This window comes from Dromiciops gliroides, chromosome 3, assembly GCF_019393635.1.
Source record: "Dromiciops gliroides isolate mDroGli1 chromosome 3, mDroGli1.pri, whole genome shotgun sequence".
Taxonomy (NCBI): Eukaryota; Metazoa; Chordata; class Mammalia; order Microbiotheria; family Microbiotheriidae; genus Dromiciops; species Dromiciops gliroides.
In genome coordinates, this window is record NC_057863.1 from 605,026,280 (window position 1) to 605,053,910 (window position 27,631).

Consider the following 27,631-nt stretch of genomic DNA (forward strand, 5'->3'; position numbering starts at 1 on the left):
GGACTTGGATAAGCTTCTGTGTGCCCTGACTTGGCACCGTTTCTCTGGAACAAAGGCCATTAGACAGTGTTAGATTTCTTCAGTCTTATAGAAGGTGAAAACAGGACCTGGCCGTTGTAATTTGACTAGAAGTCAGATCTTTTTGCACCCTCCTACCCATGTCAAGTTCAGAACTTGGTAAATGAAGTCTAAACAATGGCTCCAGGAGGAGGGGGTGCCGAGAGGAGGGGATTTCCTAGGGAAAGGTGCTCATCCAACAGGATAAGAAACAGTCCCTGGAAGGTTTCCGTGTTGGCAGGAGATGCTTCCTGCTGTCTCAAGAGCCTTTGGGCCCAGGTGTATTGTGCCTACGCTGGAGTGAGGAAGAGAGATATTGGGGTAGAAGGGGGGGCAGGGCTGGGAATCTCACAGCACATTTTGCACAACGTTGTGTTTGGCATATTGAACAGGCGAATTTTCTTTGACGTTCTTTCATTCTGTCAATTTACAGACTAAACTTTAGTGGTGTTAGTAGATTCTGGCAGCAAGTTCTTAGTTGCACATTTACCAGTCACCCATCAAGGAAGAACTGGAAAGGTTATGTCCTGACGTGTATCAGTGGAAGGGGAAAAATCACTATTGGCAGCTTGATTTCATCATGGAGATACGGATGACAGAAGCCCTTTTTTGATCCTGTACACTTGGTGGCCTGGAATCTGATCTGTCCTAGTTACCATCCCTGCAAGGATGGTGTCTGTAATGTCCAGTGCCTGCTGAATGGGCTTTTCTCTAATCCTACCCCCCTTGCTGATGAGACAATATTTGGCCAGGGAGATTCTTGCTTCTCTAAGGTGGGTAGGTTTCCAGTGCTGCCTATATATACCAACAAGCTTTATTACAGCTAAATCTTACTCTTCTCTCCGTCCTCCCCCCTTAAATATAGAAAAGGACTCTGCTTTTTAAAAGATGGGTCAGGGAAGGGAGGATTCTATAAGCCGTTTCAGATCAGAGCAAAGGAAAAAAAAGATCACACAGCCCTAGTGTGCCTGGAATTTGTGGTTGAGTAATACTTTCCTGTTATTTCTTTTTTAGGTTGTTTTTCATCATTCAGAACATTGCCTGAAGCAGGTCCACCATGCCGTTAGTAACGAGGAACATCGAGCCAAGGCACCTGTGCCGTCAGACGTTGCCTAGCGTTAGAAGCGAGCTGGAATGCAAGACCAACATCACCCTGGCAAATGTCATTCGACAGCTGGGCAGCCTGAGTGAGTACCGCAGAGAGCCTGCGCTCTGCCCTCAGGGGTCGTTGGTGCTCTTTATTTAGTTCCCTTTTCCTCCCATGTTCCGATTTCTCCCCCATCTGCCTTCCCTAGGTAATGCGAAAATATATTTATTTATTTCCCGCCCCCCCCCCCAAAGAGTTCCTTCTGAGTACAGATTTCTTCCTTTCAGTCCTCTCCTCTTTGCCACCCCCTTCCTTCCTTCTCTTTCCTGCCTCGCCCCCCACCCCCCACCCCTCATCACCCCACCTGCTTCAGAAGACATCCGTGGGAAGGGTGGCAGGAAGGGCTGCAGCAGGATTGCAGATGGAATGACAGAGCAGATTCTGTGTAGAAAGTGGGAGGTTCACAGAGTGGCATCTTGGGTCGGAGAGTGTGCCTGGGATTGCAAGAGCTGTTTGATGGAGCCTGGCTCTAGTGAAGCCTCAAATGTTCCCTCATCCTCATCTCTTTGTTTCCCTTCCCCTCCCTTTCACAGAGGTAGAAAGTCAGCTTGTTCACTGGCTTGTGCGAGTGTGCTCGCTCGCTCTCGCTCTCTCTTTCTGTCTTTTTCTGTCTCTCAATCTGTGTCTCTCATTCTCTCTCTCTCTCTCTCTCTCTCTCCCTCTCCCTCTCTCCCTTCTCTGTCTCTCAATCTGTGTCTCTCTCACCCCCCCCCCTTTGCCTCCTCCCCCCTCCCCCCCCTTTACATACACAGATTTGGCCTGTCTTAGCCCGTGAGCCACCCTGTGTCACAGGCCCTAAGGTCTGAATGTTCAGGGTACAAATTACTTCTACAGTCTCTGGGGAGTGTTAAGAGTTTTGCAAGCTAGATGTGGTAATGCAAATTGTAACTACAGCTAGTCCTCGGTCTGACCCTGTATGGTCTGAGGCTAGGAGAAAACTACCTTGATAGTCACTTTTATTTCATTTCTTAATTGATAGAATGCATCTCGCCCTGGGTGGGGTGCATGTGTGCATACATGTGGTTCAGATTTCATTCTCCATGCCATGATCTGGGAGTGGCACACGTTTTGATAGGCTTTGCAGTTGTCTGTGGCTCTGCTGCTCCCATGAATCCCTCAGCTGAAATGCCATTTTGGTGATCTCCCTTAGCAAACACATCTTCGTGAATCATTGCGGATGCCCCTCCTACTGCATCAGGGCCTTGGGTGAAGGGACTGGAATATCACTAAAGCCTATGTTCCCCCAGATAGTAATAGGTCCTGCCTTTAGACTAGCAGGCTGCAGAGACCCTGCTCTGTGGTCAGGTGATCTATGGGCTCTGAGATTCCTAAGCTGTCATCTAGCCCAGGGGTGATTTCAGTTGATGGAGGGCTTGGGAAACCATGGGTGGGGCCTAGCAAAGATACAAAACCTTCTCTTCTTGCTTTACACAAAGGAACATTGCCAGGAGGTACAAGATGCTTGTTAAGGATGCCCGATCCTAAGCAGCAGAGAGCTTTGCCTGGCCTTAAAGGCATCTGGTCTGCCTTGATAGCCCTGAGACTTCTGAACAAATACTGTACGCTGGGAATTGAGAAGCCTGGCCTTGGTCCCAGCCACACCCTGGCTCTGTTCTTGTGCCCTGCTCTCTGCCGAAGACCTTGCTCCATGCAGGCTGTCTTAGGAAGCAATGGGATGTGGGACTCTCACTTGGAATAATAGACTATTATACCTTGAAGGAACCTTTGAGACCATTGGGCCCAGTCTCCTCATTTGCAGAGGAGGACGTAGAGCCCCCAAGAGGTTGTGACTTGTCCCAAGTCATCTAGTATATAAGAGGCAGAAGTGGCCCACAAATACTAGCCCCCTGCTCCTTTCACTGCGCTAGGCTGCTCCACTGAAAGCAAATACCACATGTGCTTTGCATTTGTTTTCCCATTGGTGTGGGGATGGCTGGGTTACCCAGAGCCATCCATACTTGCTCGCCCCCTCCCCCTTGTGACCAACAGTATGCATTTGTGAGGCTTGGCCAGGCAAAAGATATAGTCTTGGCCCTGAGTAGTGTTTTTCTTTAGTGTGAAGCTAAATGGCTTACACAAGAATCAAATCCATGAGTTTAGCCTCAGTAAGCACTGTACTGTAATGAGAGCTGCTGCATCTGAGAGAGAAATTTGGATTAGGTTAATTGTTAAAAAACAAGACTCCAGATTCCATAATCTGGCTTCTCTAGCTGACCCACAGAACCCATTGTTTGCCCCGATAATTCAGTGTGATCAGCTTTCTTTATAGTTAGTTGCACTATTTTGAATAATTATGGTAGCTGTGACTGCTTTGCTAACATATCTGTGTTAGCTTGTTGGCCAGTTAGGACCCAGGACAAATTCTGATAAAACTGTACCTGTGGCAAAACCCAATACCTTTTAGGAAGTATCCTAGGAGACTATCAATTGTAGGAGATTCAGATACACTGTTTGGTATAGGACCTGACTGAACCATCTATCATGATGAATGAATGAATGAATGAATGAATGAATTGCTAATTTATGTGGCTTTTGATTTGCTCTTCATTTACCAAATATCGGCATTTTTTTTTTTGAAGGTTGATCATTGAGGGATAAGAGGGTTTTTTAAATTGGTGGCTGGAGTTACATTTGAAAACTCAAGTTTTAGGTCTTTAATATTTTGCTTTCCTCCCAGGCATGCTAATATCATGTGATCTAAGGATTCTAATTCTGATTCTCTTCCAGGCTTTATTTTTTTTTTTACCAGTCTTAGATGTAAATGCTATAATAATATAGTAGTATTCTTTTCTTCCTCTACCATCTTCTCAAACCCCAACCACTTTTTCCTTTTTGAGAGGAGGAAAATCCGAGCTAACCTCCTGGTAGTCCAGATTGGCTCAAGAAGTCAGTAAGCATTTATTAAGCACCTACCATGTACACTGTGCTAAGCACTGGGGACACACGTAAAGACCAAAAGGGGGCCCCGTTTCTAGGAGCTCACAGTCTAATGGGGGAGACAACGTGTAAACAACAATGTACCAACAAGTTATAGACAGGAGACATTGGAGTTACAGGCCTTAAGAGGAATTGGGAGAGTATAGAAGGTGATATTTTTTAGCTGGGACTTGAAGGAAGCCAGGAAGGCCAGAAGATGAAGGTGAGGAGAGCGAGAATTCCAGGCACAGAAGACAGCCTGTGAAAATGCCCAGAGTCAGGCAAAAGAGACTGCGGACACTGTATATCAGAGGAGAAGGGGGGTGGTTCTGAAGGACTTTGAACACCAAAGGGTTTTATTTTTGGTCCTGGAGGTAATAAGGTAGCTCTGAAACTTACTGAATTAGTTAGATGGAGTGGGGAAAGCCTTGAAGCTGGGAGAGCCACCAGCAGGCTCCTGCAAGAGTCCAGGAGGAGGTGATGAGCTCAGCTGGTGGCTGCCCAGGCTTTGGGACCCCAAGGGTTAAGGTTGGAGGGGTTTGGGGGTTTTGTTCTTGTGTCTTACTTTTTCATTTTTTGGCGAGGGCAGAGTTTGGACAGTTGTATGGATAACAGCGATGGGCACAAACTATTTTCCATACAGTTGCTCATTTCTGGGCCTTGCCCTTCTAATTACAATTTTTCATCACCTGAAGGAGCTCATACAATGTGGGTTTTATGGAACTTAGCCATTTTATAGACAGGGATCAGGCATAGTCCTTAACCCTGCGGTTGGCTTTGCAGAAATGCAGACTTAGCCTGATTTAAGATCTTTGAGCCCAGCAGCCTACCATGGTTGTTTAGACCCCCAAGCCATTCAGTATGCAAGAACTTGTTCCTTCCTTGATTAGAAGAAACCCCTTGTTGACTTTGAGTTCCCCAGCAATTCTGAACTTGTGGTTGATTAGTCTTCTCACCCTTTAGGTTATGCAGGCAAAGTGAGCTACAGTTCACCCTAACAATGCAGTTTAGCTCCTTTTAACAGATTTGTCTGCTAGACTTTGAACTTGTATATATGTATGAGTATCATTTAAAAAGCTAAGAGTTGGAGCTTGCATTTTGGACAGTCCTTAAAGTAATTATCACTATTCATTTGTATCAGGTCATTTATTTCTGCCTTACCCTTGGATGTTGCTTGAGTAATATACTTAAAAGACATTCACCACTTCGCCTCCTTGACTTCTCCGTACTGAGAGAGAGAGAGAGAGAGAGAGAGAGAGAGAGAGAGAGAGAGAGAGAGGGTGTGTGTGTGTGTGTGTGTGTGTGAGAGAGAGAGAGAGGGGGGGGGTGTGTGTGTGTGTGAGTGAGAGAGAGAGAGAGAGAGAGAGAGACTGACTTCCAGTGGTCTGTTTTTCAGGGCATATATCAACTTTTATTCCTTGGGATGCATTTGCAGGAATGCTTTGTAACATGCCAAATTATAAAATCCAAATGTCACCTATTAGAGGAAATTGTACATTGGATTGTATTTTGTCAGTATATAGAAGCTCTTTCCAAGACACTACAGCTTGGCCCTGTATGATATGCTTTTAAGGGTTAGTGAGCTAGTGACCTCCAGTCTGGCATGCTGGATGTAAGCACCAAGAAGAGGACCCTTCAATAACTGTCTCCCCCCAACTTTTCTCTTTTGGTAGCAGCAACAAGGTGGTAAGAGTCCAGTAGAATGTGCAGGCGTTCAGTTGGCTCTCAGGCCTTTCAGTGTCCACTCTTTCCATTCCCTTAATTCCCTGGAGTTTATTCAGTGTGCTTTGAGTTTCATGACTTGCCCAGAAATTCCCCAGAAGGCTCCATTCTTCTTAGAACATCTGCTTGCTGCCCACACGGTGGGGGAGGGGCAGGGGTCTTGGTCTACACTGGCTAGCCTTCCTAAGCAGTAGCAGGCAGCATTGTGATAGATAGACGTGTGGAGAATGACTTGTTCATCTGTAACCTGATTCCTCTGCTGTTTCCAGGTAAATTTGCAGAAGACATTTTTGGAGAGCTCTTTACTCAGGCAAATACCTTTGCCTTCCGGATGAGCTCTCTAGCTGAGAGGGTCGACCGCCTACAAGTTAAAGTCACTCAGCTGGATCCTAAGGAGGAAGAAGGTAAGGAAGCTGAGCTCAGCACTTGCAAGCCCAGCTGAGGAATGCCATGCCAAGCTTTTTTCTTTTTCTGATTTCTAGAAAGATGGAGGCAAAAGAAAGTTCCAAAAATTTGTGGCGTTTTACTTTGAAATGACACTGGCCAGGCAGGAGTGCTGAGACCTCTTTAGTTCAGCAGATTTCAGCCCTGGCCCTGTACTCCTCTCCCCATGGTTCACTTCTGTAAAGGGACTTTGCAGGTTCAGCTGGAGTGATTCTTGAGGAAGAGCCTGCCGGAGCCTGCCATGTTGCAGGCCTCTGTGTTGTCTCGTTTTGTTCAGTTGTGAAATGGCCGGGCTGCACACAGCCTTGAGGGGCTTCCCAAGAGGGCCTGGGAAGAAGAACCTGGCTCTAATCAGCTGCTGCAGAGAAATGGAACAGCTCGGTCTTCAGTAACGGGCGTGACTCAGTCAGTGCTTGCTTCAGTGCAGCTCTACCATTTTCTAATGCCTTCTTCCCATTTTCTCCCAGTGTCGCTGCAAGGGATTAACACCCGAAAGGCCTTCAAAAGCTCCACCACTCAAGACCAGAAGCTTTTCGATAGGGACTCGCTCCCAGTGCCTGTCCTGGAAACGTATAACACTTGTAATGCTCCTCCACCCCTCAACAATCTGTCCCCATACAGGTAATAGCTCCCTGAGGTAGCTGTGGAGAGTGTCTCCTGGGCTGGGTTAGCCATAGAGAACAAAAGTTCACTCACCACTGGAGAGGAGCCCGAGGAAGCTAGAATGAAAACTGACTATCTAAGCAGCATTACTCGTTTTTGTAGTTTCACTTAACAATATTCTCATAATAATAACTTGGGTTTATATAGCACTTTACAGCAGCTAATGCTTTGTTGAATCATCCTGCAATAGTGGGTGGAAAGTTGGCATTGTGACCTTGGGCAAGTCACTTAACCTTTAAGGGTCCCAGGTAAGTTTTTAGAGGTATGAGCTCCACAGCCGCTGCTAGCCTTCTTATGTGCATTAGGCTGCTCTGGGTTTGTTTGTTTTTTTTTTTAAACCACATTATTTGGGAGTGAGTGGACAGGTTTATCTGGAACTTGTGGGTGTCACAGCCTCTCCTCCGCCATCTTGGCTCCGCCTCCTCGCTACTAGCCTTCAAGGAGCTTCCATACCAGGGAATTCCTCAGGTCAGTGAGATCACAGGCCCTGTCCCTGCCCCTTTATAGTTCAGAAAGTATTTTCCTCACCACTGCCTTGGGAGATAGGGTTGTTTATTCCCTCTGATGACTGAGGGAAGTGGTACTTGGAGAGGTAGAGCTGACTTGCCCATGATTACACAGCTAATAAAGGTCAGATCCAGGATTTGAGCTCAGGTTACCTCTGCACCTTTCCCTGCCTTCCTTTTTCTGGGTTTATGTGCTGAAATCTTGCTCACATACTCCCCAGGATAAGTAGATTTGGGTATAAATAAGACAGAGCTATCTTGGGCTACACCCAAAGAGGGTCCTCCTCCCCCCATGTAGGTTATACTTTGGGGTTTGAAACTCCCTTTTATCATAACAACCCTGTGAGAATGGTTAGCTACTCATTAGGTCCTGACTTCTGGGTTTTCTGAGAGGTGCCTGCTAGAACCTGGGAAGAAGTGTAGCCAGATTGGTTTCTGAGCATCCTGTCTAGAGTTTCTCCTCTAAGCATGTCTGCTCTTAGGGGTGGGACTTGAAGTGGAAGACAGCTCTATAGTCAGCATAAAGCCCTTTCCTTCCATTGGTCTCATAGTGTTGGTATCTTGCAGGAAGGCACCAAAGCAGGGGGAAGAATACGAATATTTATCTTGCCCACATCCATAAATATCTTTTGAACAGGTAAAAAGTAATTACAGATAGCTGGAGGCAGATGTCTTCTGTGAGACACGGATGTACTGCAAAGCAGCAGTGTGTGTATGTACCTGTAAAACTCAAGGACACTGGCCTGATTTAGGGAGGCTGGAGTTAGGGGCATTATAGTTTCTCAAACAGTAAAGGATTACTCCAGGTGATCATGTGCTACTCTCTGGTTAGTCCCAAAGCTCCCCTTAGCCAGTTTGTTGGGTTTGGGAAGGAGGCGGGCTACCTGCTTTTTGATGCAAACTGTTGAAGGGTTTGGGCAAAGAGAGAGCTTTTGAAAATGGAAGTTTATTTTGAATGTACACAACTCTCTGTAGTTCTAGCTAGCTCTTTGTTATTTACACACACAGTACTACACACTTACATTTAGTGCTTTGTCATTTGCACCTTTGCCAAAATGATTTCATTTGATCCTTTCAACGACTTTGTGAAGTTGGCAAGACAGGTGTTGTTATACCTATGGTTTAGGGAGGTGGAAACTGAAGGAGAGACTATGGCAGCTAGTAAGTCGTAAGTCACAGAACCAAGATTAGAATTCTGCTCGGGTCTCCAGATGCCACATCTGCTCTTTTCCATTACACTACAGTTGCCTAAGAGCAGACCAGTCCAAATGGCAAAAAATAGAACAGTAATTTTTTTGGACTTTGCTGTTTGTTTTGTATGCACACTTTTTTTCCTCCCCCGCAATATGATGGAGTCAGAAGGGACCTCAGAGGGCATCTAGTTGAACCCATACCCGAAAGGGGTCCTTGCTATAGCGTAGCAAGTGATCATGTTGTCTGCTCTTGAAATCCCTCCTCCCCACCCCCACCCTCAAGGAAATCACCACCTTCCCAGGCGGCTCAGCCCACTTTTCTGGACCTCTCTAAGTTTTAGGAATGTACTTTCTAATTCTTTTGGATCTAAGTTAATGATAGACTGGGTTTCTGTTACTTAAATGCATGTTGTCAGGGCAGAGGGCCCCAGATGTGTGCTGGCAGAAGGGAAGACAGCCTGGGATGTAAGTTTTTCTACACATGATAGAGACTTGGCCATTGGGTGATTGATGCTCACACTTGCCACTAGACTGGGGAATTAATTCTTTTCAGGGTTGGTTGTGACTCCTCCTGTTGTCCTATGGTGGTTCAAAGGATGCCGGTCAGTTATAGAGAAGGATGTAGCCACGGTGGCAGTGAAACTGGAGGCAAGGCCCAGTGAGCATTGATTGAAGGAACAAGAGATAATGGAGAGAGCTCTTAGAGGAAGATGGGAGAGCTGCTTTTAAGCATTTCAGGGGCTCTCATGGAAAAGGCTGGATCAGACTTGTTCTGCCTGGCCCCGGAGGCCAGAACTAGGAACAATTAGTGGAAATTATAGAGAAGCCAATTTCAGCTTTGGGTAAGGAAAAACTTCCTAAAGGTGAGATCCATCCAAGACTAGAATGGCCTCCTTCAGAAGGTAGTGAGTTCCCTTTTATTGGACATTTTTGAGAAGAGACCATCGACTACTTGTTGAGATTGTTAGACAGGGGATTCCCGTTCACATATGGGTTGGACTAAATGACTTCAGGTCCCTCCTCCTGGGAAGTTTCCCTTGTAGTTGTCAATCATATTTCCTGTCTCTTGGGTTTTGGCATATGAAATTGAAGTGAATGGGGGTAACATGTGGTGAAACCACATGGACAGGCCTAGGGAATTCCAGTGGCAGAAGTTATCTCCCCTGTCTACCCTCGGTCACTCTCACACCCAGGTAGGTCACAGGAGCTGTCTACACGCCCTTGTTGCCATCTAGTATGTCACCCTGTCCTTTGTGTGTCAAAATCAAAGTTGTTGCTCTTGAGAAAACACTAGTAGTGATGCTAGGCTGTGAGCTCTGCAAGGATAATGACAGGAGAGGGCTGTCCTCCAGTGGTAGAGGAACACAAGGGGAGTATTCATTTAGTTGGGTGGCCTGCCTCTAACTTGGAAGTGTTGGGAGTCTGTCCGCTCACAGTCACTTGTCTTCATTTCTATCCCAGGGACGATGGCAAAGAAGCCCTCAAGTTCTACACAGATCCTTCATACTTCTTTGATCTGTGGAAGGAGAAGATGCTACAGGACACCAAGGACATCATGAAAGAGAAGAGGAAACACAGGGTGAGGGCCAGGGCTGGGGGCAGGGGCCTATGGGGAAGTGACTGGGGCCAGGTGCAACTTTTACCAGGCATAGCCCCTTTGAAAGTACGAGTCACTCTAACAAGGTTTTCCCACAGCACTATTCACAATCAGTTGATTCAGGCTGACTCTTTCAAAGTGAGCTTTTCTCTTCATCGTGTTGTTTTTCCTGACTCTGCCGGACACAGAGGCCTGGGCTGGCCCATTCACCTTTCTCCAAGAACAGCACAAGGCCCCTAGTGTTATTCTGCAGTGGCAGCAGCTTAACCCCTTTGCTTCTGAGGAAGGAGCCACCTTGACGCAAAGCTGCTTCTTGCCCCTACCTCCCTACTGTCCATTGTTTGTGAGCTGTGTCCTCATGATACCATTACTGAGGCTGCTGGGATGCCTGGGCACAAGCCCCCCAGCAAATGCAGCCGAATTGGCTGGCTACATAGCTCCAGAGATTTGCTTCAGGCCTGTTCCTTGTCTCTTCCCATTGGCTGTGCTGGCACAATTAATCATGAGAGACTTGTTTTTATTTTTATTATTATAGCAGCTCACATTTCTCTAGGACTTGGGACCTTCTTCACAACCCTCCTGTGATGCAGATTGTGCAAATATTAGTCCCATTTTACAGAGTTACATGGCAGAGTTGGCATAGCCAGGTTTCTTGACTGGGTCCAATGCCTTCCTACCATATCATCTAAGGCAAATATCCTAATTCTTTGTTGTTTTTTTAATCATAAAAGTATTTTATTACTTTCCAGTTACATGTAAAGATAGTTTTCAACATTTGTTTTCATAAGATTTTTAGTTCCAAATTTTTCTTCCTCCCTCCCTTCCTTCCCCAAGACAGAAAGCAATCTGATATAGGTTATATATGTACAATCACATTAAACATATTTCTGTATTAGTCATGTTGTGAAAGAAGAATCAGAACAACAGGGAAAAAAACCTCAAAAAAAGAAAAAACAGAAACAAAAGTAGAAACAGTATGGTTCAATCTGCATTCAGAATCCACAGTTCTTTTTTCTGGATGTGGAGAACATTTTCCATCATGAATCCTTTGTAATTGTCTTGGATCATTGTATTGCTGAGAAGGTATTTTCTATCACAGTTGATCATCACACAGTGTTACTGATAACTTCGTACAATGTTCTCCTGGTTCTGCTCACTTCACTCAGCATCAGTTCTTAAGTCTTTCCAGATTTTTCTGAAATCTGCCTGCTCATCATTTCTTACAGCACAATAGTATTCAGTGACATTCATATACTACAACTTGTTTAGCCATCCCCAATTGATAGGCATTCCCTTGATTTCTAATTCTCTGCCACCACAAAGAGAGCTGCTATAAATATTTTTGTACATGTGGGTCCTTTTCCCTTTTCTATGATCTCTTTGGGATATAGACCTAGTAGTGGTATTACTAGGTCAAAGGGTATGCACAGTTCCATAGCCCTTTGGGCATAGTCAAACTGCTCTTCACAATGGCTGGATCAGTTGACAACTCCACCAACAATGTACCTTAATATACTTTGTATCTACATATCTGTGTCCATATGCTGTTTTGTATTGGGGACTGTAGGAGGATGGGTAGCTAGCTGTCCATACAGATGGAGATGGGTCTGAGTCTCAGTGAATGTCTTCTAAAGTCCTGGGTTTTTCCTTTGCTTTTGTCATCCAGAAAGAGAAGAAGGAGAATCCGAATAGAGGAAATGTCAACCCGCGGAAAATCAAAACCCGTAAGGAGGAATGGGAGAAACTGAAGATGGGACAGGAATTTGTGGAGTCCAAGGAAAAATTGGGGCCTTCCGGGTGAGTGAGTGCCAAAGCCTTGAGTGTTAGTGAAGTTTGGCTTGGAGTTGCTGGGGAGTGGGAGGGACTTCAGCCCCAACTTTGGGGGCCCAGCTGAGCACTTTCGTGTCACCTTTACTGCTGTGGCTGCCTTAGCAGGAAGCATAATTTGATACCACTCATAATCATGTCCTTTAGAATGAATACATCTGGTGATTGAAATCTGCTAAAGGAAGCCAAGCAGTTTCATCAGTGATGTAACGGGATCAATTTTGAGAAATCCACTGATCATAGTGATGTTGGAGCATCTAAAGACCCCATAAAGTGATCTCTGTAGTCCTTTGCTCCTGCTGGATCCATGATTCTGCGGGTGACTCACTCTGGTCCTGCCTTGCCTCAGAGCTGGGTATTTGGTGAAGGAGTAGGGGGCGCTGCAGGCATGCAGGGCAGGTGGAGAACATCGCCACATAACATGAGCAACTGGGCTCTGTCCGGCTGGGGAGAGGGACCCCTGAGACAGTGGGGGAAAGGTCAGAAGGTTGCTCTGCCATGATTCACACTGCATGTCCCAGTGGCAAAATGTTGGATAGTGGTTTGACCCATTCTTCAGGACTGGGGTGTGTGTGTGTGTGTGTGTGTGTGTGTGTGTGTGTGTGTGTGTGTGTGTGTGTGTGTGTGAGTGAGATGTGCACGCAGACACAGGTATATACACAAACATGTGCACAGACACATGGCATGCACATGTGTACACATGCAGTCAGTTAAGAGTCTGGTTTCTGACCAGGGGAATTTTGAAAGCCCAGGTACTGTGTCCTGCTCAGCAGCACTGTCCTTGTACTTTTTCCTCTCTGTGTGTCACACCCTGGCTGTCAGGTCTGATGCCAGGTAGGTGGCTCAGAGTGACAGAAGGGAAAAGCTTGAGATGTTCCTGCTACTAGGGATGAATCTACTGTGAAAACCTTGAGTTTTAAAAGTGTCACTTCTGACATATTTTCTTCCTGGAATTAAGAGATTTGTTTTAAAGAGTGATAAGCATGGCAAGAGGAGAAAATGAATTTCTCTATGGGGAAATTGGCTGCTAGGTAGCACAGTGCACTGGGCCTGGAGTCAGGAAGTTCAAATCTGGTCTCAGATACTTACTAGCTGTGTGACTCTGGGCAAGTTACTTAACCCTCTTTGCCTCAGTCTCATTCTTGTTTGTTTTTTTTTTTGTGGGGCAGTGAGGGTTAAGTGTTTTGCCCAGGGTCACACAGCTAATAAGTGTCAAGTTTCTGAGATCAAATTTGAACTGAGGTCCTCCTGAATCCAGGGCTGGTGCTTTATCCACTTCACCAACTAGCTGCCCCTGCCTCAGTCTTTTTTTCTGTAAAATGGAGGAGGACAAGGAAAGACAAACCACTTCAGTGTCTTTGCTATCAAAACCCTAAATGAGGTCATAAAAGAGTCAGGCACAACTGAACAACAATTAACTTCTCTACCTTCCAGTAAAAATTGACCATTTTATTTTCTGGATTCATCTGGCTCAGTTAACTACTGTCCTGTGAGGTGAGTGGCTAGAAACACACAAAACCAAGATATGGTCGTTTATTGCCTGCGGGGAAAAGGGAGAGAGGAGTTTTCTTCTGCACCTCTCTAAATCTAGAAGCTTTGAGGCCATTATTACAGTTTTCTATAATGCCCCAAGGTAGCAAGTTGCTGTTCACTTGTTTCAGTCTTGTCCAACTCTTGGTGACTCCATTTGGGGTTTTCTTGGCAAAGATACTGGAATGGTTTGCCATTTCTTTCTCTAGTTCATTTTACAAATGAGAAAACTGAGGCAAACAAGGTAAGGTGACTTGCTCAGGGTCACACAGCTAGTAAGTGTCTGAGACCAGATTTGAACTTAGGAAGATGAGTCTTCTTGATTCCAGGCTCAGCATTCTATCCACCATGTCACCTAGCTGCTCCAAGTGTCCTGACCCCTGGTTAGTTATTTAAGGTTATTCCACAGGAGCTCCAAATACCTGCAGAGCCTTCCGAATTGTAGAGATCCAGTGATGAATTGTATAAGGTGTCTAAAGACCAGCCTAACCAAATCTGTTAAACTCAGGCTCATTACCTAAGTGTTGACCACAAGTTGGCAGGTTTTTTGGCCACAGCAACTCATGCATCTCTGCTCAGGTGTGGATGAGGGATGTTTACCTGCATGTGTGGAAGAAGAACCTATACACCCACAAAATCATAGATTATTGACATAAGGACAGGGTCAAGTTTGGACCTTGTCTTCCTTACTCTCTACCCCGAACTGCTGGCCACCTGACCCCAGCTATACTTGTGCAGTAACACCTAAGAGGTGTGAGTTGGTGTGCTCTCAGGACTTCCCAAGTCAAATTGTTGTGATGGTGTTGGCCTCTTTCTGTCTCCTTCAAGTCTCTGTTTTGGGCAAATCCCAGGGCATCTGAGCAGGTAGAGGTGATGGTGGGACAGGGCAGATGAATGATGATTTAGGGCCTCTGGCTGGTTGGTTTTCTTCCCAAAAGCCAGTTCACCTGAGGCCTGGCATTAAGGGACATGAACAGTGTTTCCTATAGTGAATCCAAATAGATTCTTATTTTAATTGGCAACTCATTTTATTGAACTTGCGATCTGGCAGGAAGCATGTGGATCTGCCTGGCTCTCAGCAGCTCAGGTTCATTCTTTGCTGTTTCCCAGTGGAAACCCTCCTTTGGCCTTTGATCATTTCAGAGGTTTGCTGACTACAGAATGCTGCTGTTTGCCTGTCATATTTTTGCATGTTCACTGTCCTCCATGGCTCCGTTTGTGCCCTCAACCATGAGACAGGCCTTGGGCCTTAGGCATTTGGTTCACTTAGCGCTTTGAGGAGAGGGTTTAACAAAATAGGATGATAAAATAATTTACATCTGTGCTCTGCATTCAGGTTTACAGAGCGCTTTCCTGCAATAACTATGTGAAGTAGATTGTATAAATGGCATTAGTCCCATCTGACAGATGAGAAAGTCTGAGGCTTGGAGATATTAAAGGACTTGGCCAGGGTCATGTGTCTAGTAAATACCAGAGCAGGCATTTGGACCGGTTCCTTGGTTCTCCATCTGCTATTCTTTGTTAGGTCACACTCTCTTAAGAGTTCTTACCCATGGGGGTAAGAGCAAAAGTGGAAGAGGGTGACACAGCGTGGGAAAAATGGGTTTGCTAAGTGTGTGGCCTCGCTCAAATCCCCAGCCTTCCCTAGGTTTCCATTTCTTCAGCTGTATATCTCCCTAAGGTTCTTCCCAGCTCGAAAATCAATCCTCTGGTGCTCTGATAATACTTTTAATAATACCCTTCAAATCCAATGGCAACAGATAAAGGTGGACTTTCTGTATGTACTTGAGGGGGACAGCAGGGGTAGGTACAGTGGAAGGAGCGCTGTCTCTGGAGTCACTGGGAACTTGGGTTCAAGTCCTACCAAAGTGTGCCCTGGGGCAAGACATTGAATCTCCCTGTGCCTCAGGGCCCTCACCTGATCAAGGTGAGTTAGGTTAGATGGACACTGTGATCCTGTCCAGTTCTAGATCTGGGGCCCAAAAGGAGGTGAGTGGAACACTGTCAGGATTCCCTACCTGGACTTCCAATGTAGACAGTATTGGCACTCAGAAGAGTTTCCCAACATCTATGTATGGCTCCCCTGTGCCATGATGGAACTACATTCCACTGGGAGACAGAAAAAATAGAGGTGGTCCTTTGGAGGTCATTTTCATTGGCTTTGGTCCTTGAGTTTTCCTGGGGAGTGATTGAGTGTTTAAAAATGTCTTCCTGGGGGCAGCTAGATGGCGCAGTGGTTAAAGCACCGGCCCTGAATTCAGGAGTACCTGAGTTCAAATCCGACCTCAGACACTTGACACTTACTAGCTGTGTGACCCTGGGCAAGTCACTTAACCCCCATTGCCTGCAAAAAACCAAAAAAAAAAAAAATGTCTTCCTGATACTGCCCACCTAGAGGTTGTCTAGAAGTTTCCTTTTGGACAGGGGTAAGGAGAGCATTTTGAAGCTTGCAAGTGATATCTGTGGTGCTGGGTCTCTTCACAGGTATCCATCTAACCTGGTGTATCAGAATGGAAGCATTGGCTCTGTTGAGAGCGTCGACACAAGTGGATGTCCACCTCCACCCCAACTGGAGGCCAACTCCCCACCCTCGCCCTCCTTCCCTGATGACAGCCTGCCCCCACCACCTGTGGAGTTCAGGTACACTTTGTTTCCCCACCTTATCCCTCACCTACTCCAGGGACAAGCAAAGCAGAGCTCAGTGACTTGGTCGACCCCAGATGGAGTACACCTCATGCCCTGTTAAGCTTTGCTATCCCACTTGTTTAAAAGCTAAAGTGCTTTGTAAATCTTAAAGTGCTCTACTAAGAGCCAGCTCCATTGTTACTCACGTTGCTGTGGTGGTGATTATTTTTTTTTAATTATAAAAGTATTTTATTATTTTCCAGTTATATGTAGAGATAGTTTTCAACATTTGTTTTTATAAGATTTCTAGTTTCAAATTTTTCTTCCTCCCTCCCCTTCCTCCCCCCTCCCCAAGACAGCAAGTAATCTGATATAGGTTATATATATACAATAACATTAAACATATTTCTCTATTAGTCATATTATAAGAGAAGAATCAGAGCAAAAAGGAAAAACCTCAAAAAAGAAAAACAACAGCACCAAAGCCAGAAGAAATAGTATAGTTCAATCTGCATCCATATTCCACAGTTCTTTTTTTTTTTTCTGGATTTGGAGAGTCTTTTCCATCATGAGTCTTTTGGAACTATCTTGTTCTATTGATCAACACACAATGTTGTTGATGCTGTGTACAATGTTCTCTTGGTTCTGCTCATCTCACTCAGTATCAATTCATGCAAATCCTTCCAGGTTTCTCTGAAATCTGCCTGCTCATCATTTCTTATAGCACAATAGAATTCTTAGAGTTCACATACCACAACTTGTTCAGCCATTCCCCAATTGATGGGCAGCCTGTGGTGGTGATTATTAAGGTAGCATATTCCATAGCTTTGGCATTAGTAGGGAAACTTCAAGGGTTTCTCACCTGCTCCAGACCAGGAGAGGGAAGGGAGGACGTTGGGCCTTGAAGGGGACACAGCTTGCCAGGGGCATCTGGACACTGGCCACACATGTTTAGTTGCTTCTCTGAGCCTCTTCAGTGGATGTAATGGAGAGAGTGCTGAACTTGGAGCTGGGAACATCTGAGCTCACTAAGGGAAAGTCACTGGCTCTCTGAATCTTGGTCCTCATCTGGAAAAGTCAAGCTGATAATCTGTGTGGCAGCTGGAGCACTTACCTCACGGTTGTTATGAGGCCCAAAGAAAAAATGCATGCGAAGAGTTTGGAAGCCTTCTGGAGTATTATACAAGTCTTAGTTATCATGTTTCACATTTTTATAATGCTTTAAGGTTTATAGAGCACTTTCTTCCCCAGCCCTGTGAAGGATAGTTAAAGTGTTGTTATTCCCATTCTTTCTGCAGAGGAAACTGAGGCTCAGAGAGAAGTAACTTTTCCAAGGTCTCAGACCTGTGTTTGGTCCCCTAGGCCATGCTGTGACTTTGAGTCTTTGTGGGCCCTTTCACAAGATGGATTTTGGTCTTAGGATAATGTTGAGAAATCAGTGCCCTATAGCAACACATTGCTTTTCTTCTACCCTCTCCGCCCCCCCCCCACCCCCCCCATACTTCTATCTCCTCTTCCCCCTCCTCCCCCCTGCCTTTTTTCTTTTCTTTCCTCGAAAATTAGCATTTTCCTCTGGTTCCTATAATTTGCTGTTTACTCTTCCAGATTCAAAACAAATTTGTTAAGCCTTGTGCTAACCAATCTCAATTTTTTATCTTCAACTCAACATAAAATAAAATGCTTTAAAATAAATACTGTCAAAGAAATGTTGAGCTAACAGTTAACCAGTTAACCCAAGGGTTGAATGTGGTTTAGGTATGACCCAGATCCCTCACTATTTCACCTTCTCTCTTCTATTGCCTTGTCCATCTTACGGCTTGTTAGTATCTCTCACAGAAGTTGGGGAGGAAGAGGGAGAGGAGATGACATTCCAAATCTACCCACTGGGTATTTATTGTGTGTCCTGGCAAAGATTTGTGGAGGAGGCTGTTGAAAGTAATGGTGTACATAGGGTTTGGAGAGATTGTGGGTTTACCCCGTGTACCACATGCTCTCTTCTTCCCTAAGAACTAGTGGCCCATCACTTGGCTGGATCCTGTGAGAGAGCCATTTTCTCCTTGAATCTTGTTTGATTGGACATTAGCATGTATCGAAGGCTCCACTCTAGTGTTTGGAAGAAGCACAGCTTTTTAAATCCTTTGGTTCCCTCGTCAGACCCCGCTTCCCCTGCTCTCTGACTCACTAATCCCAAATCACTTTGCTGCATGGAAACAGCCTCTCTGGTGCCAGCTCCTGATGGAGCCCAGGCCCTGAAGATGGCGGAGAATTTATGTGGCCAACACAGAGCCTAAATGGATGCTTCACCAAGGAGCATCTGAGCAGAAATGAGGCCGAAAGGAAAGTGCCTCTAAATGAGTGTGGCTCAGAGCTTTGCAGCTGGGCCAGAAGCACTCCCTGAATGAGTCTCATTTCAGGAGAATCCTAACCTCTGCTGTTGTTCTAAGCCTGGGTCAGGGTCTGTCTCTTGGGTTGAAACATTCACCTCTTTATTGGTCAGCTGCTCAGGTTCTTGCAGTGTTTGCTTTGAAGGTTTGTATTAATTGGACGTTTATGGGCTAATAATGTAGAGAGCAGCGTGCTTTGTACCTATGCCTCTGCCCTCAAGGAGTTTACTGTCTCATAATGTGGTAAAGCAATTCTTCCCAGGTGATTGTGACTATGGGACATTTGGGGACTTGAGACATAATCAATATTGGTCTTGGAAATCTGGCATTGTGGAGCTCAGGTAAAATTTAGAACAAATTAAGCCCATTCTTGTCCCTTCCAAAATTCCTTGTACAAGAATTGTGATAAAACGGTCTCTTTCATATTTCAGAGGGGGGAAATATCCCCAACATAGACATTTTTGCAAGGAGCCCCTGTTTGTACTACATGAAACATCTGGGTTCTTCTTCAGAGCAGGGTTTAGGAAAGGCCCAATCAAAACTGTGTTCTGAATCTCCTAACCCACTCACATCTGGCCAGCCTGGCTTGTCTGTCCTTTAGGCTCCATCAGTGTTGTAGTGAATGTGAGTGATTTTAATTAAGGACAGACTGTGTCCATGGCATGGAAAGGATTTGTTATTTTCTTTAGAATTCTTTCTTGCCCCATTTTTGTGGGAGAACCGGCCTTATCGGAGGTCCTATTTTGTAGTTTCCTTCTCATTATTTGGTAGTTTCTCCATATGTACCACCATGTTGTTAACTGAGCAGGGAAAGGTGTTCAGTGGGGCAGCACAAAACCTCCTTGAGTAGCGTGAACATTTTGCTCTTCAAGCGATATAGCAACCGGAGACTGTGAATGTCCTTCTTTCCCCAGATAACCAGCAAATGGTGAGGTTCTCCTTACTTCCACTCTCACCTGGCTAGATTTTCCAAGAACACTGTTGTTTAAGGGTTGCAAGTTGAGAAGGGTTTACATAACTAGTTTGGGGAAATTAATGCAGTTTGCTGGTGCATTTATCCTCTTGCTTTCTTGGTGGCCTCGTACCTACACTCCCTCCTTGCAGGATGACCTGGCCCTGCTTGTCACTCCTCATCCTGTCATGTGTACCTTTCCGTCCATTTTCCCTGTTTCCCCCGAGATACCTCTTTTCCTGCCCCCCCCTCCTTTTTCTCCCTCTCTCTCCCTCCCCCTCTCCCTTCCTCCCAACCTGCCCCTTCTTCTTGCTGCCACCACTTCCTTACTTCCCAGTTAGTCATTCCTTATCCCCATAAAAACTGCCTTTGGCTCATAAGATCACCAGCAGCCTCTTTATCCCTGGAGCCCGTGGTCTTAGCTCTGTCTTGATTTTCCTTAAACTACTTGTGGCCGTTGAGCCTGTGGACCATCCCCTCTTTCTAGCTCCTTAATAGCCTACTCTTGTGCTTCTATTTCATTTGCTCTCCCCCCCCCCCCTTTTTTTCTTTTTTGCGGGACAGTGAGGATTAAAGTGACTTGCCCAGGGTCACACAGCTAGTAAGTGTCAAGTGTGAGGCCGGATTTGAACTCAGGTCCTCCTGACTCCAGGGCTGGTACTCTATCCACTGTGCCACCTAGCTGCCCCCTCATTTGCTCTCTTAATATTCCTTTAGCCCTTTAAATATTAACAACCACTATGGTTCTGTCCTTGATCATCTCCTCTTCTGTCTTGACATTTCATCTTAGCCATTCTCAGCTTCTCCTCAATGGTCCAATCCCATCCTTCCACCTGAATGATGACAGAGTCAGCAGGGCCAGAGTTGAGTTTACTTTCTCCCCCAAATTTGCCCTGCCACCTCACTTTTATATATCTTGATGATGGCCCCACTCTCCCAATCACCCAGACTGGTAACTGAAGGTTTCCCACTCTCTAGTATGTCTTCTAACAGTCCCTTCTCTCAAACCCCTGCGCAGTCTCTCTGGTCTAGGTCCTTATCTTTTCTCACTGAGATTATTATGAGAGCTCCCTAATCTGACTCCTTTCATTCTAAACCCTTTCTCATAATGTTACTCCACTCAGAAAACTTCAGTGGTTAGTCATTGCCTATAGGATAAAATTCCAGATCCTGGCATTAAAGACCTCCACAATTTGGCACCATTTTTTTTTCAGCCTTCTTATACAACTCCCCTTTCATATATACTCTTCTAGCCAAACTAAATTACCCCTTGTCCCCCTTTTTCATCTTGTCCCCCTTGTTCCTTTCCCTTCTGTCTTTGTTTGTGCTATTTCCCCATACCTGAAAGAGATTTCCCTTCTGTCTCCCTCTGTTGAAATCTCACCTTTCCTTCACTGCCCACCTCAGATTCCATTCCTCCATGCTTTCCTTGACCTCTCCTTTCTGTCATATGCCCCCTTCCCCTGCCCTATGCCAGGTGAAATTGATAACTCCCTCAAATTTCTCATAGCATTTTACCTGAACCAGTTCTTTAGACTACATATACTTCCTTATATGATGACCATTTGTGGACATATCTTTTCTCTGTATAAGGTATAAATTCCTTGAGAACAGGGTCTTTGTTATGTCTGTGTTTGTATAGAACAGTGTCTTGCAGATGGGCATTTAATTTTTGTTGTTGAATGAAAGAACAAACAAATAGATGTTTATCTTTAGCCTTTGTGTAGGCATTCTTCCTCCTTAATCATAAACCAAGGCACTGATGGTTTCCACAAAGTTGAAAACCAGTAAGAGCTGGTAGGTTTGGAATAGCAGTGGGACACAGGAAGATTTCTAAAGATTTCCTTTTCTTGGGAATGAGATTATGTTATGTATCTTCAATTAACTCGAATTGGAAATAGTGTCATGGTAGTCTTCTCCAATTCCATCTCATGGTGAGTGTCCTTGTTTTCTTTCTTCCATAGCTACCCAGCAGACAATCAAAGAGGCTCTGGTTCAGCCGGACCTAAAAGATCCAGTCTTGTCAGTCCAAGCCACCCACCACCAGCTCCGCCTCTCGGCTCCCCACCTGGCCCCAGACCAGGGTTTGCTCCTCCTGCTCCTCCACCTCCACCACCAATGACAGGAGTCCCACCACCGCCACCACCTGTTGGATTTGCATCTCCGGGAACTCCACCACCTCCTTCTCCTCCATCTTTCCCCCCTCACCCTGATTTTGCTGCCCCTCCTCCCCCCCCCTCCACCCCCAGCAGCTGACTACCCTTGTCTTCCACCTCCTCCTATAGCTCAGCCAGCTGGTGGGGCGCCCCCACCGCCCCCTCCTCCTCCGCCCCCTGGACCTCCACCCCTCTCTTTCAGTGGCAGCGATGGTCAGCTGGCCCCACCGCCGCCACCGGCTGATAGCTCTGCATCCAAACCCAAGTCGTCCTTGCCTCCTGTGAATGATGCCCGGAGTGACTTACTTTCAGCCATTCGTCAAGGTAAATCCCTTTCATATTGGGGCCACTGGGCCGTGTCTGTTTGTAGTACTTCTAACCTCCCCCTAGAAGGTGCAAGCCAGCCTTCTTCAGGAGCTGGGGCCTTTGTAGAAAGGTACTTGGTCCCAGAGGGCAAAACCAGGAACGATAGAAACGAGGTAAAGGGAGGCAGATTTCACCATCATATAAGGGAAAACTTGGTGCCACTCAGAGCTGGCCCAAAGCAGAATGGGCTGCCTCGGTAAGCAGGGAGCTCCCTGAATCTGGAGGCTGGCCCAGACAGTGGATGACCACTTGTTGGGGAGATGGAGATCTCTTTTAGCTCTACAGTTCCCTATTGCTTCTGTGATTTGCACAGGGTAGAAATCGACATTGCTGGATTTGCCCACTTGAATTTCTTTCCATTGTAGCATTAAAGAAGGATGCATGGCAAAGCCTCCTTCTTGTACTAGTTAACCATGTCACCTTACCACCAGTAAGCACTATTTCACCTCCCCAAAGAGTGCGAGAGCCCTGTGGGGTGGGTGATGGTCTTTGCTGTCAAGGGGCTTATGGTTTGCCAAGGACAGAAGTGAGGCCTACACAGTTCTTTATCCAGAGATTGACTGGACCTGGACACAGTCTTCTACATGGCCACAAATGGCATTCTGTTTAACATGATTTGGCTGCCCATGGGATAGTGGGAAGGTGGCACTTTCCCTAAGGAGCTGAGGGCCAGTCTTGGCAAGCAAAGGAACTAAAAAAGGAGGAATTCTGGGTAGATAGAGGTTGATCACTCATGGCGCTGGGAGCCACTCAGGTGGGAGGAGGGTGCTAAAACAGTTATAGCTGGGACTCGGGCCCTCATTATAATGCTTACCTTAGGGGGCAGCTAGGTGGCGCAGTGGATAAAACACTGACCCTGGATTCAGGAGGACCTGAGTTCAAATCTGGCCTCAGACACTTGACACTTACTAGCTGTGTGACCCTGGGCAAGTCACTTAACCCCCATTGCCTCGCAAAAACAAAACAAACCGAAAAAAAATATATAATAATGCTTACCTTGGGTTTCTTTTCTACATCAGTCCTATTCTCCACCCTACCCACCCCCCATCCCTTTACTCTCCCCTTTTCTTCTTCTTTTCTCTTTTATTTCCTCCCTTCCCCAGTTCTCCTTCTCTCCCTCCCCCCCCCCATTTCCCCCATTCCCCTGTCCTTCTCTTTCTCCCTTTATTTCCTCTTCCTCTCCACCCCCCACCCAGGCCTGCAGGGGCCTCCCCTGGCATTGCTCACGCCTGCTGGGGCCCTTCAGGGCTAATGAGGTTTTTGTGCCCTGGGCCAGAACTGTCCCAGCTCCCAAATGATTCCCCTGCTCTGTTCTTTTCTCTTGGGCTAGGCTTCCAGCTTCGTAAGGTGGAGGAGCAACAAGAGCAGGAGAAACGGGATGTTGTAGGCAACGACGTAGCCACCATCCTGGCCCGACGAATTGCAGTGGAGTACAGCGACTCTGAGGATGACTCCTCAGAGTTTGATGAGGACGAGTGGTTCGATTAGCGGTGCCTCCCCGAGCTGTCGGAGCCTGCCCAGCAGAGCCCAAAGGAGCAGGCGCTTCCTTCCCCTAGTAACCAAAGATGCACCAAAGTGCTTCCTGCACACCTCTAGTGTGCCCTTTCCCAGTCTCATTCTTTTTTAATCCTGGCAAGTCACCAAGAGCATTCAGGCTGGTCTTCCTCATCTGGTCTGGTGCGGCCAGGCCGGAAGGAGACCAAAACCCTGTTCTCCATTCTCTGCTAAGTTGCTTCTTAGCACCACCTTTACATGATGCTTTCTTTTGTAAGTGGAAGAAAGTGCCTTTCAATGGGTATCCCAGGGGTACTTAAAGCTGTCTTGTGCCTCTGGGGGCTCAGTCTCACCTTAGACCCTGCTCTGGAGCAGGAAGCTAAGGAACGCCAATCCCAGTCCCCCAGACTGTCTGCTGGCCTGCCGTGGGACACTCTCAGGAACCAATCAGGTGTTCCCTGCCTGTCATGTTGGCCCTAGAAGGAATGGGGTGTGAGCAGCCCCATGGTAGCCTAGCCTTTCCATTGTTCTCACAAAGCAGTTGTGGGCACCCAGCCTGATGCCATGAGTTTGTTCTAGATTTTGCTAGGCTCCTCCCTCTGGAGCATCACCTTCTTACTGTGTCTTGAAGGAGGAAAGGACATCCTGGACCCAAAACTTGGAAAGAGCCTTTTCCAAAAGTCCCCCTTTAGTCCCAGAGCTAGGCCAGCAGAGCTGGGTGTCTGGATGCTCTGCGTGGGATGCCAAGAAGGCTGGAATGGACTTGAGAACAAGTCTGGTCGGACCCTTCTGCTGGGGAAGAGGATTTGACCCAGGTTCCAGAGCAGCAGAGCCAGGCTTGGCCCCCTCCCCTCCCCTCGCCTCTCCTTCCCTCCCTGCGTTCTGGCAGGTTTGTCTGCGATAGTCCTTTGACCTTACAAAGTAGAAAAGGAGATCGGGGCCTTAGGGACTTGTCCATGGACCCACAGGTCCTAGCTGAGACGAGAACTCAGGTCTAGAGTTCTGCCTTAGGGACCTTTCCTCATTGAATGCCCAGGGAGTTGTCCCTGACATGCTTGCAGAGGGGTGGGGGGTTGCCCCCTCTGGAGAGGGGCAAGAGTTTCATCCTGGTTTGTTCACTCTGAGGCTTGGTGCTACATAGAAGAAAGCATTCTCAGCAGGTTGATGCACCAGTCTACAGTGGTAAACAGTGTGGAGCCATCCACCCTGATCAGAAGACAGCTTTCCATGCATTCTAGGCCTTGCCCCACCCCAGATTAATTTTTCATAAGTCTTTTATCTCTCTTTTCCCCTTTTACCTGTTTGTATCCCCCTAGTTCAGGGAAGAGTCTGCCAGCCACAGCCCTGCTGCCTTAAGGGGTCTGTCATGGTAGGGTTCAGGGGGACATGAGAGGAGAGACTTCTTCTAGCCTTGTCCCCAAGCCCTGTTTGGAGTAGGTGGTGTGGCGCACTCTGAGCCTTCCCCAAGATTAACCCAGAGGGGCTAGTAAGCAGAATGGCCTAATGGGAGCTTCACCCCCTTCTGCCCTGACTAGTCCACAGAATCCTGCCTCTCCTGTTTTCAGAGCACTGAAACAAAGAGAAGCAGGCTGCCTCTCCATCCAGTGGAGTCAATAGTTGCAGTGATTGCCAAAGCCCACAGAAACCCCTCTGGCTAGATGAGGCTGTGTGTAATCACTGGGAGCTTGTGCCTGTCTTTCCCTTCCATTGCTTCTCCTGCATTTCCTTTTCTTTGAACCCCAGGATGGGCGGGGCGGGGGGGGGGGTGCAGAGCTGAGGAATGGCCATCCAGCTCATCTCTGCAGCCGAGCCCCCCCCAGATTGGGGGGGGGGGGGGCTTCAGCTCAGGCCTGGCCCTGTTTGTCAGGCTCTGCAGCCGCTTCCCAACCCTTTTCCCAGCCTGCATTTTGGAAGCATAAGAATGGGCATTTGTCTCAGACCTCAAATGGTCCAGGCGGCAGAGCCAGCCTCCCAGCTGCCAGGGAAAGAAGGCCATTCCTGCTGCAGAGCAGGGCCCTGAGCAGGCAAGGCTGGGATGGGGGGTGTGGGGGTGGTGGCAGCATTTCTCTGGTCTAAGGAGCCAGCCCCCCTCCCTCAGCCGAGTGAGACCTGGGGCTGACCAGTCTGGTGTTTACACTCAATTGCTTTGGCTGAGTTGTGCTCTTCCCCACCCCCACCCCACCCCCCACTTCAGAAAGGGGAGCCAAGCCCTCCCTCCCCGAACAGTTTTGACCTTGAGAAGGGGCAGTGTTCTCTGGGTTTCTAGAATCCACATATCACATCCATGTGCAAGCCCACAGTGGGAAGGGCTTTGGGGGGGAGGGGGCAGAGGGGGCTGGCTGCCGAAGGTAGGATTAGATCATTAGCTCAGTGACCTCCTAGGGTTTCGCTGTGCTGTGTTCTCCTTCTACAGCTGGCTTGGTAATGATCTGCAAGTCCCGGAGTGCAACTGCACAGCTCTGCCCAACGCTCTCATTAAAATCTATGCAACCAACCTCGGTGCTTTGTAGCAGCAGCCGCCCAGCTTAAGCCACCCTGGCTTGTGGGGCTCCCAGTCCCAGGCAGCAGAAAGGTCCTCTGGGCTCTGCTTATGCAAATGTGCCCCAGGAAAGATAGCAACAGCCACCACCACCAAATCATGCTTTTTATTCCTAAAACTCACTGTTCCTTTAAGAAAGGACCCTATGCAATTAACCATGTGTCTTTGTGAATCCTCTAACTATCAAATGCAAAGTTTAGTGATGATTTTAGAGGTCAGTAGTGGATAGGAGATAGGGGGAGGGTGGCCCAGCTGCATCCATCCCACTTAGCCTGGATTGCATCTGATCTTCACCATCAGGTAGTGGTGATTCATGTTCACTTGCGAAATTAACACATTCCAAGGGAGTGTCCCCGAGGTGGGTTTCCCAACTTGAAAGTTCCAGCCAGTGGGGGATCTTGGGGGTGAGGGAAAGCTCTTTTCTTAATTTAGAGCCTGCCTTATCTCCCAGGAATGACCCTGTCCAATGTCACTGAGGATCCCAAGCTGGGTTGTTGGGGCTAATGGGAAATTGCATGTGGTTCTGCGCCACACCCCTGAGCCCTTGTCTTTGCAGCGACAGCTTGTACAAATTAGGGTCCCCCCTACCTTTGGTGACCCTGCTTTAAGCATTCTCCCATGGCCACTAGCCTACCTTCCACTGCATCACCCCTCCTGGCCCCCAAGGCACCTCTTGTCACAGCCATTCAGGGCCTTATCATCACCCTAAGGTTTGCCCCAAATCCAGGAGCAACCTTTACTCAGGAATATAGGGGCGTTTAGTATCTGGAGAGGGGGAAATAATGGCAGTAATAAATGGCCTGGCTGGGGGTGGGGAGTGGGCAAAGACATGGGGAGTCTTAGAGCAGGCGTTATAGACACATGCCTCTCATGTGCCTCATATTCTTACAGTGCCTCAAAGCAGGGTAGGGAACAATTTTGTTATTGCATTAACTTTATTCAGTTAATTCACTTGAGAAACTAACCAATTTTTACTTTCTGTCTAGAATGATGTAGACCTAGAAGAGCAAGCTGTAATGCTCCCAGAGTGCCTTATTTTCTCTGATATAAATATATTTATAAGGACAGATATTCCAGTGGTAACTCGGGCTTCTTGGGTGAGTCTGTCATGCTGAGATTTAGGGAGAAGAAGGCGTGGGTGGATGCGTGTGTGCTGGGAACGACACTGTTGCTGTGAGAATCCCTCCACTCCAGGCAATTGAGCTGGATTCCAAGTATTTGGTGATAGATCCCAATCAGTAGGGGCAAGTCAGACCTCCATCATCCACAGGATCAAGGGGCAAATGATTTAGCCCTTGACGTTGTTGGCCTCACAGTCCTTGTTCTTCCTAAGCCTCGAGAAGGGCACCAGATTTTCTAGAGCAGACCATGGCTATGTGTCTTGTCTCATTCGCTTGTTAATTGCAGCCCCATGTTCCCCTTGCCCCCAGAAGCCCTATTGCAATATGTACATGTATAAATACTTTCAATGTAAACATTTTAAAGAATTTGATAAAGCCTTTCTAGCCAATCA

The 27,631-nt window shown here is 47.0% G+C and overlaps 1 protein-coding gene across 1 annotated transcript; it reads left to right on the forward strand.

The window, feature by feature from the left end:
- Nucleotides 1-27,631, forward strand: WASF2 (WASP family member 2). Its single transcript, XM_043994422.1, is given in 10 exon segments — nt 1-830; nt 1,072-1,244; nt 6,112-6,246; nt 6,754-6,907; nt 10,110-10,227; nt 11,912-12,042; nt 16,087-16,242; nt 21,528-21,792; nt 21,794-22,043; nt 23,416-27,631. Coding segments are annotated over 9 exon segments (1,497 nt in total). The 5' UTR covers nt 1-830; nt 1,072-1,114; the 3' UTR covers nt 23,574-27,631.